Source organism: Haematobia irritans, chromosome 4 (assembly GCF_050003625.1).
Source record: "Haematobia irritans isolate KBUSLIRL chromosome 4, ASM5000362v1, whole genome shotgun sequence".
Taxonomy (NCBI): domain Eukaryota; kingdom Metazoa; phylum Arthropoda; class Insecta; order Diptera; family Muscidae; genus Haematobia; species Haematobia irritans.
In genome coordinates this window covers 196,981,252-196,998,474 of record NC_134400.1, presented here as the reverse complement: position 1 = coordinate 196,998,474, position 17,223 = coordinate 196,981,252, and the positions used below count along the sequence as shown (strand labels likewise).

Below are 17,223 nucleotides of genomic sequence, written 5' to 3'. Positions count from 1 at the left end.
AAGTTCGGCCAGGCCGAATCTTATGTACTAGAGGTGTGCACGTGACACGAAATTGTCGTGACTCACGAAAATTGTCGTGATTCGTGCGTGAGTCGTGAGTGACGCTCATGACAACAGCGTGAGTGTGCGTGAGCGTGAGCGTGATTAACAAACCAAAATGTCGTGCGTGAGCATGAGTGACGAAAATAATATCTTCGTGAGTAACGAATTACACTCACGAAAATATTCCTGCTCACAAATATTAAACGCTTAAGAGTTAAATTCAATTACAATTTTAGTGACACCTGGGATGTTGAGAGTTTAATAACACTCTCGATTTTAATAGTGCTCATGTTTTCAGACACTTCGGTAAGGGAATTAATCATAAAATTATTCGTAAGTCACGATATTTGTCGTGAGTCACGATATTTTTTGGGCGTCACGGTATTTTTCATGAGTTACGACGTTTTCGTACGTGAGTAAAAATTTTCTTTCCGTGAGTGTGCGTGAGTCCTACCAAAAATATCGTGCGTGAGTATGATTTTTCAGTCGTGAGTGTGCGTGAGCGTGAGTAAACTACTACTCACTTGCGCACCTCTATTATGTACCCTCCACCATGGATTGCATGGAAACTTGTACTAAAAACTTTCATTCAGAATCGAATTACTTGGGTTGCCGTAACACTTGCTGATGGCAAGGTATCTTAAAACTTCTTAACACCGTATTCACAATTGTAAGTTAGTCCATACGGGGTATATATTAAACAAAAAAGGACGAAAATTTTAACAAAATTTTCTATAGAAATAAAATTTTGACAAAATTTTCGATAGAAATAAAATCTTGATAAAATTTTGTACAATAATAAAATTTTCGATAGAAATTAAATTTTGTCAAAATTTTCTATAAAAATAAAATCTTGACAAAATGTTGTATAATAATAAAATTTGCTATAGTAATAAAATTTTGACAAAACTTTCTATAGAAATACAATTTTGGTAGATTATTTTTGGGGGTCGGCTATATATAACTATAGACCGATTTGAACCAATTTTTGCATGGTTATTAGAGACCATATACTAACACCATGTACCAAATTTCAGCCGGATCGGATGAAATTTGCTCCTCTTATAGGCTCCGCAAGCCAAATTGGGGGATCGGTTTATATGGGGGCTATATATAATTATGGACCGATTTGGACCAATTTTTGCCTGGTTATTAGAGACCATATACTAACACCATGTACCAAATTTCAGCCGGATCGGATGAAATTTGCTTCTCTTAGAGGCTCCGCAAGCCAAATTGGGGAATCGGTTTATATGGGGGCTATATATAATTATGGACCGATGTGGACCAATTTTTGCATGGTTGTTAGAGACCATATACTAACACAATGTACCAAATTTCAACCGGATCCGATGAATTTTGCTCCTCCCAAAGGCTCCGCAAGCCAAATCTAAGCATCGGTTTATATGGGGGCTATACGTAAAACCGATATGGCCCATTTTACCATATACCATCCGACCTACATCAATAACAACTACTTGTGCCAAGTTTCAAGTCGATAGCTTGTTTCGTTCGGTAATTAGCGTGATTTCAACAGACGGACGGACGGACGGAGGGACGGACATGCTTAGATCGACTCAGAATTTCACCATCACCCAGAATATATATATATATATATATATATATATATATATATATATATATATATATATATATATATATATATATATATATATATATATATATATATATGTATATATATATATATATATATATATATATATATATATATATATATATATATATATATATATATATATATATATATATATATATATATATATATATATATATATATATATATATATATATATATATATATTCTGGGTGATGGTGAAATTCTGAGTCGATCTAAGCATGTCCGTCCCTCCGTCCGTTTCTATAGAAATAAAATTTTGACAAAATTTTCGATAGAAATAAAATCTTGATAAAATTTTGTACAATAATAAAATTTTTCGATAGAAATTAAATTTTGTCAAAATTTTCTATAAAAATAAAATCTTGACAAAATGTTGTATAATAATAAAATTTGCTATAGTAATAAAATTTTGACAAAACTTTCTATAGAAATACAATTTTGGTAGATTATTTTTGGGGGTCGGCTATATATAACTATAGACCGATTTGAACCAATTTTTTGCATGGTTATTAGAGACCATATACTAACACCATGTACCAAATTTCAGCGGATCGGATGAAATTTGCTCCTCTTATAGGCTCCGCAAGCCAAATTGGGGGATCGGTTTATATGGGGGCTATATATAATTATGGACCGATTTGGACCAATTTTTGCCTGGTTATTAGAGACCATATACTAACACCATGTACCAAATTTCAGCCGGATCGGATGAAATTTGCTTCTCTTAGAGGCTCCGCAAGCCAAATTGGGGAATCGGTTTATATGGGGGCTATATATAATTATGGACCGATGTGGACCAATTTTTGCATGGTTGTTAGAGACCATATACTAACACAATGTACCAAATTTCAACCGGATCCGATGAATTTTGCTCCTCCCAAAGGCTCCGCAAGCCAAATCTAAGCATCGGTTTATATGGGGGCTATACGTAAAACCGATATGGCCCATTTTACCATATACCATCCGACCTACATCAATAACAACTACTTGTGCCAAGTTTCAAGTCGATAGCTTGTTTCGTTCGGTAATTAGCGTGATTTCAACAGACGGACGGACGGACGGAGGGACGGACATGCTTAGATCGACTCAGAATTTCACCATCACCCAGAATTATATATATATATATATATATATATATATATATATATATATATATATATAATATATATATATATATATATATATATATATATATATATATATATATATATATATATATATATATATATATATATATATATATATATATATATATATATATATATATATATATATATATATATATATATATATTATATATATATATATATATAATATATATATATATATTATATATATATATATATATATATTTTATATATATATATACTTTATGGGATCTTAGAGCAATATTTCGATGTGTTACAAACGGAATGACAAAGTTAATATACCCCCATTCTATGGTGGAGGGTAAAACAATAAAATAAAAACTAAATGGAAAATAACAATTTTATTCTTTTTTATTTAATCAAATTTTGGTTCCCTATAATGTTTTGTCTTTATTGCCTTTCCCAAATTGTTGAAATGAGTTGGTATACACGCAAAGAAAAAAACGTTTGGAAAACGTGTACCGAAAACGTTTTTCTTTTGTTAGTGTTTTTGAATTGCTTCGAAAAGTATACACTTTTATCACCAAAAAATTCTTTGTTACAAAGTGTTAATTTTTTTAATAAAAAAGTTATTTTTGAACCAACAACACAGTCCATTTCGTTTATATCAAACACTGTTCTTTTCTGACTTTAGGTTTTTAATAAGACACATTTTACAGTTCAAAATTTAATATACTACAATGTAATGTTGAACATTTTTTCGGAATCTTCCTAACATATCTGGAATATATGTAAAAAAAAAAAAAACAAAAAAAAACTTTGGTCGAAGCAGGGATCGAACCCACGACCCTTGGCATGCAAGTCAGACGTAGCAACCACTGCTCCATGGTGCCCAACTAAATGTATTTTTCTGTGAAATAAACTTTGTTTAATCGGCTCGTTGGGCGCCGCAAGCTATGCTATATAAATATAACTTATATGGATAATTATCTATTGATGACAATAACGGCTACATAGCTCAGTGGATAGTGTGTTGGCTTACAAATTGCATGGTCCGCGGTTCGATTCTCCGTCCAGGCGAAAGGTAAAAAAAATTTTAACAATGTATAAAATCGTATAATTTCTTCTACATTGTTTGTATTACAGAAAAAGGTGCTAAGAACTAAAAAACTTCGTGGAAGTGAGAAAGATGTGAGGGAAAATGCAATTAGCCAGAAAAAATTTTTTTTGAGTTAGTCTTTATGAAATTGTTTTTACATCCTGGAAAAGGATAAACGTTTATCACAAAAAGTATATACTTTTCTTCCAAATAAACTTCTTTCAACGAACAGCAAATGAGAAACGAACTTTGTTTGTCTAAAATTTCGTTTGGGAGGAAAGAATTATTTTTTTGCGTGTAGGGTATTGCAAATATCCATGAATTTATTGGCAATCATGAAACATTGATGCAATAGCCTATTGAAAAGGCCACAAGGTGGGTTAATTTACTGCTGACAATGATGGTGGCTCTGGTAATCTTGTGATACAACTGATTTTTAACTTCTGTCCTTATTCCATATCCCCTAATCTATGTGTCAACCGCCCCGTTCCCTCTCCACCAAAAAAAAATGCCATTTCAGTCTTATGGCTGATTTGTTGTGAAATAGTATTACAATGTAACACTAAATGTTGTTGCAACAAAGTTGTAGCAAGGTTTTCGTTTTTTTCTCTTTTGATTGAACTCTGTCCATCATCTTGGATCCAATAGAATATGACTGCTGATGGTGGACAGACGGTAAACCAAAGACCATCAATATCACGCCAACGCTAGAATTGGGAATGAAAATTTCTTAATGCCATAAGAAATCAAGAAAACAAAGGCTCGAAATACAATCAACGAAAGAATGAAATGAAAAGCAACGCTTGGGAATTGAAAGAACATGAGGAATATTTAAAATTAATCCTGTGGCATGATCTCCAGCATCGTCGTCCAACATTGGATTGGATCATTGGAGGAAATAATGATTCTTCGATGGAACTACCTACCACGCACCAGTGCAGTGGACACCAATGATTGCTACTACTAATGTGACGATGGCTGGAGACCAATGGCATGGTTACACTTGGCAAATATTTGGGAAATTAAAAACAAGGAATTATTCATAACTGTGAAAATAAAAAAATAAGCTCAAATTGGGTATAAAACATAATGGTAGACCAAAAAAATATGTTATTACTAAAAATTTGGTTAAAACCCAAATTAAAAATTATATTGGAAATTTTTGTCAAAATTTTCTTTATATAGGAAATTTTTTCAAAATTTCATTTATATAAGGAAATTTAGACAAAATTTTAATTTTAAAATAAATTTTGTCAAAATTTCATTTCTAAAAATGTTCAAAGTTTCATTTCTATGGGAAGTTTGCTCAAAATTTCTATAGGAAATTTTATCAGAATAAATTCGGGTAATTCTCAAAAACAAAACCAGCCAACTACATTCAAATCGATGATTTGAGTTTGGCAAAGGAAAAGAGATATGCTTGCAAATTTGTTTGGGCAGTAGCCGACTATCAAACCTTTTTTGGAAGGTTCAAGTGTAGTTCACTTTTGGTTGAGGGAATTACCCGAATTTATTCTGATAATTGGTTGATAGTTTTGCTGCAAGTAGAGGATGCTGATGGGAATGTGGTAATTCCGAAACAGCTGTACATCCAACCATCTTGCATCTTGAAAAGTATGCTTGACAAATTTATTTGGGCAATGCCCTATAGGCCCCAAATAAATTTGACAAGCATACTTTTCCTCTGTTGGTTAAGCTACACTTGTAGTTTAGTCAATGCATGGTTTTAAGCTGAAATCAAAACAACAATAATGATGAAGAGAAACCTACAATAACAAACATAACGAATTTCTTTTTTATAGGAAATTTTGTCAAAATTTCAGTGCTTTCGGAAATTTTATCAAAATTTCATTTCTATAAGAAATTTTGTCAAATTTTCATTGCTATAGGAAATTTTGTAAAAATTTCATTTCTATAACAAATTTTCTCAAAATTTCATTTCTATAGCAAATTACTATGGAGAATTTTCCATAAATTTTATTTCTACAGAAAATTTTGTCTAAATGTTATTTCTATAGAAAATTTTGTTAAAATTTCATTTCCAAAAGAATTTAGTTTCTATAGGAAATTTTGTCAAAATATCATTTCTATAGGAAATTTGGTCAAAATTTTATTTCAATTGAAAAATTTTGTCAACATTTCATTTCTATAGAAAATTTTCCCAAATCTTCACTTCTACAGGATGTTTTGTCAACAGTTAATTTCTATGGGAAATTTTGTCAAAATTTAATTCCTATTGGAAATTTTTCCAAAATTTCATTTTTATATAAAATTTTGTGAAAATTTCATTTTTATAGGACATTTTGTCAACATTTTATTTCTATTGAAAATTTTGAAAAAATTTTGTCAAAATTTCATTTCTATTGGAAATTTTATCAAAATTTCATTTCTTTAGGAAATTTCTCAGCTTTTCATTTCTATAGGGAAATTTTGTCAAAAATTAATTTCTATAGAATAGTTTATGAAAATTTCATTTCTATAAGAAATTTTTCAAAAATTTCATTTCTATAGGAAATTTTAATCAAAATTTCATTACTATAGGAAATTCTCTCAAAATTACATTACTATAGGAAATTCTCCTCAAAATTTCATTACTATAGGACATTTTTTCAAAAATTAATTTCTATATAAAATTTTGTCAAAATTTTATTTCTATTGAAAATTTTGTCAAAATTTTATTTCTATTTAAAATTTTGTCAAAATTTCATTTCTTTAGGAAATTTTGTCAAAATTTCATTTCTTTAGGAATTTTGTCAAAATTTCATTCCTATAGGAAAATTTACCCACTTCATCTTTATAAGAAAATTTTCTTAAAATTTTATTTTTAAAGGAAATTTTGTCAATATATTTCACTTCCATAGGAAATTTTGTCAAACTTTGTTTTTGATAATAAGTTTTCTCAGAATTTATTTCTATAGGAAATTTTCTAAAAATTTCTTTTCTATAGGAAATTTTCTAAAAATTTCTTTTCTATAGGAAATTTTGCCCAAACTTCATTTTTATAAGAAAATTTTCTCAAAATTTTATTTTTAAAGGAACTTTGTTCATTATATTTTACTTGCATAGGAAATTTTGTCAAAATTTCTTTTCGATGAGAAATTTTCTCAGAATTTTATTTCTATAGAAAATTTTCCAAAAATTTCATTTCTATAGGAAATATTGTCCAAATTTCATTGCTATAGGAAAATTTGTCAACATTTTATTTTTAAAGGAAATTTGTCAAAATGTTATTTCACTTTTATAAGAAATTTTGTCAAAATTTCTGTTTTATAAGAAATTTTGTCAAGATTTCATTTCTATAGGAAATTTTATCACAATTTCATTTCTATAAGAAATTTTGTCAAAATGTCATTCCTATAGGAAATTTTCTCAACATTTCATTTCTATAGGAAATTTTCCCATATCTTCACTTCTACAGGAAATTTTGTCAACAGTTCATTTCTATAGGAAATTTTGTCAAAATTCCATTCCTATAGGAAATTTTCCCAAATCTTCACTTCTACAGGAAATTTTGTCAACAGTTCATTTCTATAGGAACACACAAAAAATTTTTTCTCTGGTGATTGAACCAAATTAATTGATCCAATTAATTTTTTAATTGAAATGTCTTCAATCACGAAAATGATAGTATTAATCACAGTTTTAATTAGGCATAGAAAAAATTCTTGATTAAAAAATTTATTGATTTTTTCAGCAAAATTCAATTAATTTTTTAATTGATTCATTTAAAAATTTAATTGATGTTGATTGCAAAACGCAATTAATTTATTAAGGTAACTATTTTTAAAAAGGTAACTATTTTTAATTACTTAGTTAGATTGGCTTAGAGTTTTTATTTGGATTAACAAATGATTGTTTGAAATACATTTTTAATTAAAAAAGTAAAAAAAATCAGCACTTTTTAACTGAATTAGTCTTCCGAATTTGATTAAAAAGTTAATTGTATCAATTAATTTTTTAATTAAACATTTTAAAAATTTCAATCATTGACTTAATTAACTTAATGTTTCTATCATGATTAAAAAGTTAATTGTATCAATTAATTTATTAATTGAAAAAATTTTCAACTTCAATTAACTTTTTAATTGGAAATATTTTGGTGATATTTTTTTCTGTGAAATTTTGTCAAAATTTACTTTCTATAGGAAATTTTGTCAAAATTTAATTTCTATAGGAAATTTTCCCAAAATTTCATTTTTATAGACAATTTTGATAAAATTTTATTTTTATAGGAAATTTTGTCAAAATTGTATTTCTATTGAAAATTTTGTCACAATTTCATATTGTCAAAATTTTATGTCTATAGGAAATTTTGTCAAAATTTCATTTCTATAGGAAATTTTCCCAAATCTTCACTTCTACAGGAAATTTTGTCAACAGTTCGTTTCTATAGGAAATTTTTTCAAAACTTAATTTCTATAGGAAATTTTCCCAAAATATAATTTTTATAGAAAATTTTGTGAAAATTTCATTTTGATAGGAAATTTTGTCAAAATTTTATTTCTATTGAAAATTTTGTCACAATTTCATTTTGTCAAGATTTCATATCTATTGGAAATTTTATCAAAATTTCATTTCTATAGGAAATTTTCCCAAATCTTCATTGCCATATGAAATTTTGTCAAAATTTAATTTCTATAGGAAATTTTGTCAACAGTTCATTTCTATAGGAAATTTTGTCAAAATTTAAGTTCTATAGGAAATTTTGTCACAATTTAATTTCTAATGGAAATTTTCCCAAAATTTCATTTTTATATAATATTTTGTCAAAATTTCATTTTTATAAGAAATTTTATCAACATTTTATTTCTATTGAAAATTTTGTCACACTTTAATTTTATCAAAATTTCATTTCTATTGGAAATTTTATCAAAATTTCATTTCTTTAGGAAATTTCTCAGCTTTTCATTTCTATAGGAAATTTTGTCAAAAATTCATTTCTATAGAATAGTTTATCAAAATTTCATTTCTATAAGAAATTTATCAAAATTTCATTTCTATAGGAAATTTTATCAAAATTTCATTACTATTGGAAATTCTCTCAAAATTACATTACAATAGGAAATTCTCTCAAAATTTCATTACTTTAGGACACACAATTTCATATTGTCAAAATTTTATGTCTATAGGAAATTTTTCAAAATTTCATTTCTATAGGAAATTTTCCCAAATCTTCACTTCTACAGGAAATTTTGTCAACAGTTCGTTTCTATAGGAAATTTTTTCAAAATTTAATTTCTATAGGAAATTTTCCCAAAATGTAATTTTTATATAAAATTTTGTCAAAATTTCATTTCTATAGGAAATTTTGTCAAAATTTCATTTCTATAGGAAATTTTGTCAAAATTTTATTTCTATTGAAAATTTTTTTCAAAATTTCATTTTATAGGACATTTTGTCAAAATTTCATTTCTATAGGAAATTTTGTTAAACTTTCATTTCAATGGAAATTTTCCCAAAATTTCATTTCTTTAGGCAATTTGGTGAAAATTTCATTTCTATAGGAAATGTTGTCAAAATTTCATTTCTATAGGAAAATTTGCCCAAACTTCATTTTTATAAGAAAAATTTCTTAAAATTTTATTTTTTGATAATAAGTTTTCTCACAATTTATTTCTATAGGAAATTTTCTAAAAATTTCTTTTCTATAGGAAATTTTGCCCAAACTTCATTTTTATAAGAAAATTTTCTCAAAATTTTATTTTTAAAGGAAATTTGTTCAATATATTTTACATGCATAGGAAATTTTGTCAAAAATTCTTTTCGATGAGAAATTTTCTCAGAATTTTATTTCTATAGAAAATTTTCCAAAAATTTCATTTCTATAGGAAATATTGTCCAAATTTCATTGCTATAGGAAAATTTGTCAACATTTTATTTTTAAAGGAAATTTGTCAAAATGTTATTTCACTTTTATAAGAAATTTTGTCAAAATTTCTGTTTTATAGGAAATTTTGTCAAGATTGCATTTCTATAGGAAATTTTGTCACAATTTCATTTCCATAAGAAAATTTGTCAAAATGTCATTCCAATAGGAAATTTTTTCAACATTTCGTTTCTAAACATTTCATTTCTATAGGAAATTTTGTCACAATTTCATTTCTATAAGAAATTTTGTCAGAATTTCATTTCTAGAGAAAATTTTTTCACAATTTCATTTCTAAAAGAAAATTTGTCAAAATTTCATTGCTATAGGAAATTTTGTCAAAATTTCATTTCTAGAGGAAATTTTGTCAAAATGTCATTCATATAGAAAATTTTCTAAACATTTCGTTTCTATAGGAAATTTTCCAAACATTTCATTTCTATAGGAAATTTTGTCAAAATTTCATTGCTATAGGAAATTTTGTCAAAATGTCATTCCTATAGGAAATTTTCTCAACAGTCCGTTTCTATAGGAAATTTTGTCAAGATTTCATTTCTATAGGAAATTTTCTCAAAAATTGTCTAGTGTGACCATACCCTAAGTAACAGGAACTGATCTGGACAATGCGAATACTAATGGACAACTACAACAAAAAATATCGGCATTTAGTTCATGTTGCTGACATGGTTACATGGACCATGTTGCTGCAACTGATGTTGCTGTTGCTCATGTTGTTTTTATTTTATTTGAAATATCGTCACGTTTTAGCCATTTTATTTGACTTTGAAAGAAAAAAGTTGGTAGATACGCAGGGCCATGTTATCTCAAGGAATTTTATTGGACACGCTCTCCATAGCATTACTACAGCCAGAATCCAGAATGATTGAGAAAGGCCTGGATTTGGTTTGTAGTATCTTTTGCTGGCAATATGATTTGAAAACATGGAAGGATTTCACCATCTCGTCGTTTTATAGTATGAGTGAATTACTAACTGGGAAGTGAGCTTGGAATGATCGTAGCTAACAGAAAATAAGTAAAGATGTTTAGAGTTAAAAATCAATTGGGTGGATTAGTTGGACAATGGAATTTAAATAATTACACTTGAGTAACCACGTTTATTTCTCAGCAACATCAAATAATAGTTGCAACATTGACAGCATGCACTATGACTGACTGCTTGGCCATTTGTGGCCTCTCTTATGCCACTATGATTGCTGATATCCTACTGAGATTGGGTTTTTATATGGAATAATTTTGTATTTCCTTTTTGTTTTTCTTAGAATTTCTTGCCACATCTATCGTAGGTTTAGTAACAGGTTCCGTTTGTTAAGACCTCATTCGAGTTTTCTTAAGAAATCCAGGGCATTTTTTATTACAACTCAATAGGTTGAAGATAATTGGTTTTCACACACAATAAAACAACATACTGAAGATTTTGGTATAGCAAAGATTAAATAAAAATAAAATTTTAGTAAAATTTTCTATAGAATTAAATTTTTCAAAAATTTTCTATAGAAATAAAATTTTGACAAATTTTTCTATGGAAATAACATTTTGACAAAATTTTCTATAGAAATGAAATTTTGACAAAATTTTCTATAGAAATAAAATTTTAACAAAATTTTCTATAGAAATATAATTGTGACAAAATTTTCTAAAGAAATAATATTTTGACAAAATTTTCTATAGAAATAAAGTTTTGACAAAATTTTCTATAGAAATAACACTTTGAGAAAATTTTTTATAGATATAAAATTTTGACAAATTTTTCTATGGAAATATCATTTTGACAAAATTTTCTATAGAAATAACATTTTGACAAAATTTTCTATAGATATAAAATTTTGACAAAATTTTCTATGGAATTAAATTTTGACAAAATTTTCTATAGAAATGAAATATTGACAAAAATTTCTATTGAAATAAAATTTTGAGAAAATTTTCTATAGAAATAAAGTTTTGACAAAATTTTCTATAGAAATAGCACTTTGAGTAAATTTTTTATAGATATAAAATTTTGACAAAATTTTCTATGGAAATAAAATTGTGACAAAATTTTCTAAAGAAATAAAATTTTGACAAAATTTTCTATAGAAATAAAATTTTGGCAAAATTTTCTATTGAAATAAAATTTTGACAAAATTTTCTATTGAAATAATATTTTGACAAAATTTTCTATTGAAATAAAGTTTTGACAAAATTTTCTATAGAAATAACACTTTGAGAAAATTTTTATAGATATAAAATTTTAACAAAATTTTCTATAGAAATAAAATTTTGACAAAATTTTCTATAGAAATAAAATTTTGACAAAATTTTCTATAGAAATAAAATTTTGACAAAATTTTCTATAGAAATAAAATTTTTTACAAAATTTTCTATAGAAATAAAATATTGACAAAATTATCATTAGAAATAAAATATTGACAAAATGTTCTTAGAAATAAAGTTTTGACAAAATTTTCTATAGAACTAACACTTTGAGAACATTTTTTATAGATATAAAATTTTGACAAATTTTTCTATTGAAATAACATTTTGACAAAATTTTCTATAGAAATGAAATTTTGACAAAATTTTCTATAGATATAAAATTTTAGCAAAATTTTCTATAGGAATAAAATTGTGACAAAATATTCTAAAGACATAAAATTTTGACAAAATTTTCTATGGAATTAAATTTTGACAAAAGTTTCTATAGAAATAAAATTTTTTACAAAATTTTCTATTGAAATAAAATTTTGACAAAATTTTCTATAGAAATAACACTTTGAGAAAATTTTTATAGATATAAAATTTTGACAAATTTTTCTATTGAAATGACATTTTGACAAACTTTTGTATAGAAATGAAATTTTGACAAAATTTTCTATAGATATAAAATTTTAACAAAATTTTCTATAGAAATAAAATTGTGACAAAATTTTCTAAAGACATAAAATTTTGACAACATTTTCTATGGAATTAAATTTTGACAAAATTTTCTATAGGTATAAAATTTTTTACAATATTTTCCATAGAAATAAAATATTAACAAAATTTTCTATTGAAATAAAATCTTTACAAAATTTTCTATAGAAATAAAGTTTTGACAAATTTTTCTATAGAAATAACACTTTGAGAAAATTTTCTATAGATATAAAATTTTGACAACTTTTGTATAGAAATGAAATTTTGACAAAATTTTCTATAGATATAAAATTTTAAACTAGAAATTATTACAATATTGATCAGGCTAACATTGATATCAGGCTAACATAAAAAGATATAAAATTTTAACAAAATTTTCTATAGAAATAAAATTGTGACAAAATTTTCTAAAGACATAAAATTTTGACAAAATGTTCTATAGAAATAAAATTTTTTACAAAATTTTCTATAGAAATAAAATATTGACAGAATTTTCTATAGAAATAAAATATTGACAAAATTTTCATTAGAAATAAAATATTGACAAAATGTTCTTAGAAATAAAGTTTTGACAAAATTTTCTATAGAAATAACACTTTGAGAAAATTTTTTATAGAAATAAAATTTTGAAAAAATTTTCTATAGAAATAAAATTTTGACAAAATTTTATATAGAAATGAAATTTTGACAAAATTTTCTTTAGAAACAAAATTTTGACAAAATTTTCTATAGAAATAAAATTTTGACAAAATTTTCTATAGAAATATAATATTTACAAAATGGTCTCAAAATTTTATTTTTATAGAAAATTTTTTCAAGATTTTATTTCTATATAAAATGTTTTCAAAATCTTATTTATATAGAAAATTTTCTCAAAATTTTATTTCTATAAAAAATTTGATCAAAATTTTATTTCTATAGAAAATTTTCTCAAAATTTTATTTCTACAATAAATTTGATCAAAATTTTATTTCTATAGAAAATTTGATCAAAATTTTATTTATTTAAAAGTTCTCAAAATTTTATTCCTAAAGAAATTTTTTTCAAGATTTTATTTCTATAGAAAATTTTTTTAAACATTTATTTCTATAGAAAATTTTTCTCGAATATGTATTTCTAAAAAAAATTTCTCAAATATGTATTTAATCGAAAACTTTCTTAATTTTCTTATTTCTGTAAAAAATTTTCTCAAAATTTTATTTCTATAGACAATTTTGTCAAATTTTTTTCTATAGAAATTTTTTCCAAAATTTTATTTCTATAGAAAATTTGATCAACATTTTATTTATTTAAAAGCTCTCAAAATTTTATTTCTATAGAAAATTTTTTCAAAATTTTATTTCTATAGAAAATTTTCTCAAATATGTATTTATATCGAAAACTTTCTTAATTTTCTTATTTCTGAAGAATATTTTGTCAAAATTTTATTTCTATAGAAAATTTTATTTCTATAGAAAATTTGGTCAAAATTTTATTTATTTAAATTCTCCAAATTTTATTTCTATAGAAAATTTTTTCAAGATTTTATTTCTATAGAAATTTTTTTCAAAATTTTATTTCTATAGAAAATTTTCTCAAATATGTATTTCTAAAAAAAAAAAAAAATTCTCAAATATGTATTTATATCGAAAACATTCTTAATTTTCTTTTTTCTGTAGAAAATTTTCTCTAAATTTTATTTCTATAGAAAATTTTGTCAATTTTTTTTCAAAATTTTATTTCTATAGAAATTTTTTCAAGATTTTATTTCTACAGAAGATGTTTTCAAAATTTAATTTCTGTAGAAAATTTTCTCAAATATGTATTTATATCGAAAACTTTCTTAATTTTCTTATTTCTGTAGAATTTTTTCTCAAAATTTTATTTCTATAGTAAAATTTTGTCTTTTTTTCTATGGAAAATTTTTTCAAAATTTTATTTCTATAGAAAATTTGATCAAAATGTTACTTATTTAAGTTTTGAAAATTTTCTCAAATATGTATTTATATCGAAAACTTTCTTAATTTTCTTATTTCTGTAGAAAATTTTCTCAAAATTTTATTTCTATAGAAAATTTTGTCAAAATTTTATTTCTATAGAAAATTTTGTCAAATTTTTTTCTATAGAAATTTTTTCCAAAATTTCATTTCTGTAGAAAATGTTCTCAAAATTTTATTTCTATAGAAAATTTTCTCAAATATGTATTTATATCGAAAATGTTCTTAATTTTCCTATTTCTGTAGAAAATTTTCTCAAAATTTTATTTCTATAGAAAATTTTGTTAAATTTTTTTCTATGGAAAATTTTTCCAATATTTTATTTCTGTAGAAAATGTTCTCAAAATTTTATTTCTATAGAAAATTTTCTCAAATATGTATTTATATCGAAAATTTTCTTAATTTTCCTATTTCTATAGAAAATTTTGTCAACATTTTATTTCTATAGAAAATTTTTTCAAGATTTTATTTCTATAGAAAATTTTTTAAAAATTTTATTTCTATAGAAAATTTTCTCAAATATGTATTTCTAAAGAAAATCTTCTCAAATATGTATTTATATCGAAAACTTTATTAATTTTCTTATTTCTGTAGAAAATTTTCTTAAAATTTTATTTCTATAGAACATTTTCTCAAAATTTTTTTTCTATAGAAAATTTGATCAAAATTTTATTTATTTAAAAGTTCTCAAAATTTTATTTCTAATATGTATTTATATCGAAAACTTTCTTAATTTTCTTATTTCTGTAGAAATTTTTCTCAAAATGTTATTTCTATAGTAAAATTTGTCAATTTTTTTTTTTCTATGGAAAATTTTCTCAAAATTTTATTTCTATAGAAAATTTGATCAAAATGTTACTTATTTAAAAGTTTTGAAAATTTTGTATAAATTTTATTTCTATAGAAAATTTTCTCAAGTATGTATTTCTAAAGAAAATTTTCTCAAATATGTATTTATATCGAAAACTTTCTCAATTTTCTTATTTCTGTAGAAAATTTTCTCAAAATTTTGTTTCTATAGAAAATTTTGTCAATTTTTTTCTATGGAAAATTTTCTCAAAATTTTATTTCTATAGAAAATTTGATCAAAATTTTATTTATTTAGAAGTTTTTTTTCTGTTGTTTCGAGCTTGACATCTTAAGAAGCTTTTATTTGAAAATAAAGATCGAAAAAAACCAACAAAAACACGCAAAATTTTATATCTGTAGAAAATTTTGTCAAAATTTTATTTCAGTTGATAACATTTTCAAAATTTTATTTCTATAGGAAATTTTCACAAAATTTTATTTCCAAAGAAAATTTTTACAAATATTTATTGCTGTAGAAAAATTTCTCAAAATTTTATTTATATAGAAAATTGATTTGGTTTATAAAAGTATTAATTTAATCAAATTAAAAGGTTTCATTTGCAATGAAAATGCTCTTACTTTAAACTAAAGGCAAAAACATTTGCAACATTAATCAATTTTATACACAAGGATATATGGTTCCACATTCCAATCATTCATATAGTATAGCCCAAACATACCAAGCATATCCTCATTCACCGAGAAATTGAGAAATAAAAAGATGCAAAATTCAAACTGGGGGAGGATATAACAAAAAATACAACAACAAAAAAAAAACGCTTGCTTATAATGCATCCCTTCCATGCCTATATGTACTTGAAAAAGATTGCATGCAACTTTGTACAAAGTTTCCAAAACGATAACATTCCTTCCCTGTTTTCTATAGAAAGCCTTTGCTGCAAATTGCATATGAAGTTGCACTGGTATCATTGATCCTTATGTTGATGTATGAAGACTTACCCTTAACCTAAATCAATAACCCCTCCACCCCCATCCTTGATGATTTACTTATATAATTTAATTGTCGTACATTTTCTTCCTTATTCTCATCAACAATGTTGCCACAAGAGCTAGCGACAACAGAAGCTTTATTTCGATTTGCGATTCACCAGCAAACATCAACCGACAACAACCAACAAGGCGACGACAACTATTAAGGCTTCAGTGAAGGTAAACAATAAGACATGGTTCAATGTACCACCACCTCTTTTTGAAAAGTAGTAGTAAAGACCTCCATTTGTTATAGCCTTAACCTGAAAATCAAATGTGTGCTGTGGAGATTGTCCCTACGTTAGTTTGTTGTAATACACTTGGAAAAATAAACACACTTAGAAGTCTATAAGTTCGGTCAGACGGAAGCTTGTATACCCTCCACCATGGATTGCGTTGATTCTGCTATACAAAAGGAACATTTCATTAAAATCGGGTCAAATACATTTTCCATTGATACGAAACATTTTCATTAAAACAATGAACATTTACGTGAATACGATGAAATGTGTCTTTGTTTAACACAAAATTTGTTATTATAATGAAAAAATTCGTTATATTTACGAATTTATTTGGTTAGCTCAATTTTAATGATACATTACGGAAGTACAAAATTTTATTTCTATAGAAAATTTTGTCAAAAGTTTATTTCTATAGAAAATTTTGTCAAAAGTTTATTTCTATAGAGAATTTTGTCAAAAATTTATTTCTATAGAAAATTTTATCAAAATTTTATTTCTATAGAAAATTTTGTCAAAATTTTA

General features: G+C 24.6%; 1 protein-coding gene across 1 annotated transcript in view; it reads left to right on the top strand.

The window, feature by feature from the left end:
- Positions 1-10,899: 10,899 nt before the first annotated feature.
- The window catches only part of LOC142235935 (uncharacterized), a 40,163-nt gene continuing 33,839 nt past the window's right edge, over positions 10,900-17,223 (top strand). Inside the window, exon 1 of the mRNA XM_075307184.1 lies at positions 10,900-10,969. Coding sequence (XP_075163299.1) covers positions 10,900-10,969 — 70 coding nt within the window. The remainder of the gene's footprint in view (positions 10,970-17,223) is intronic.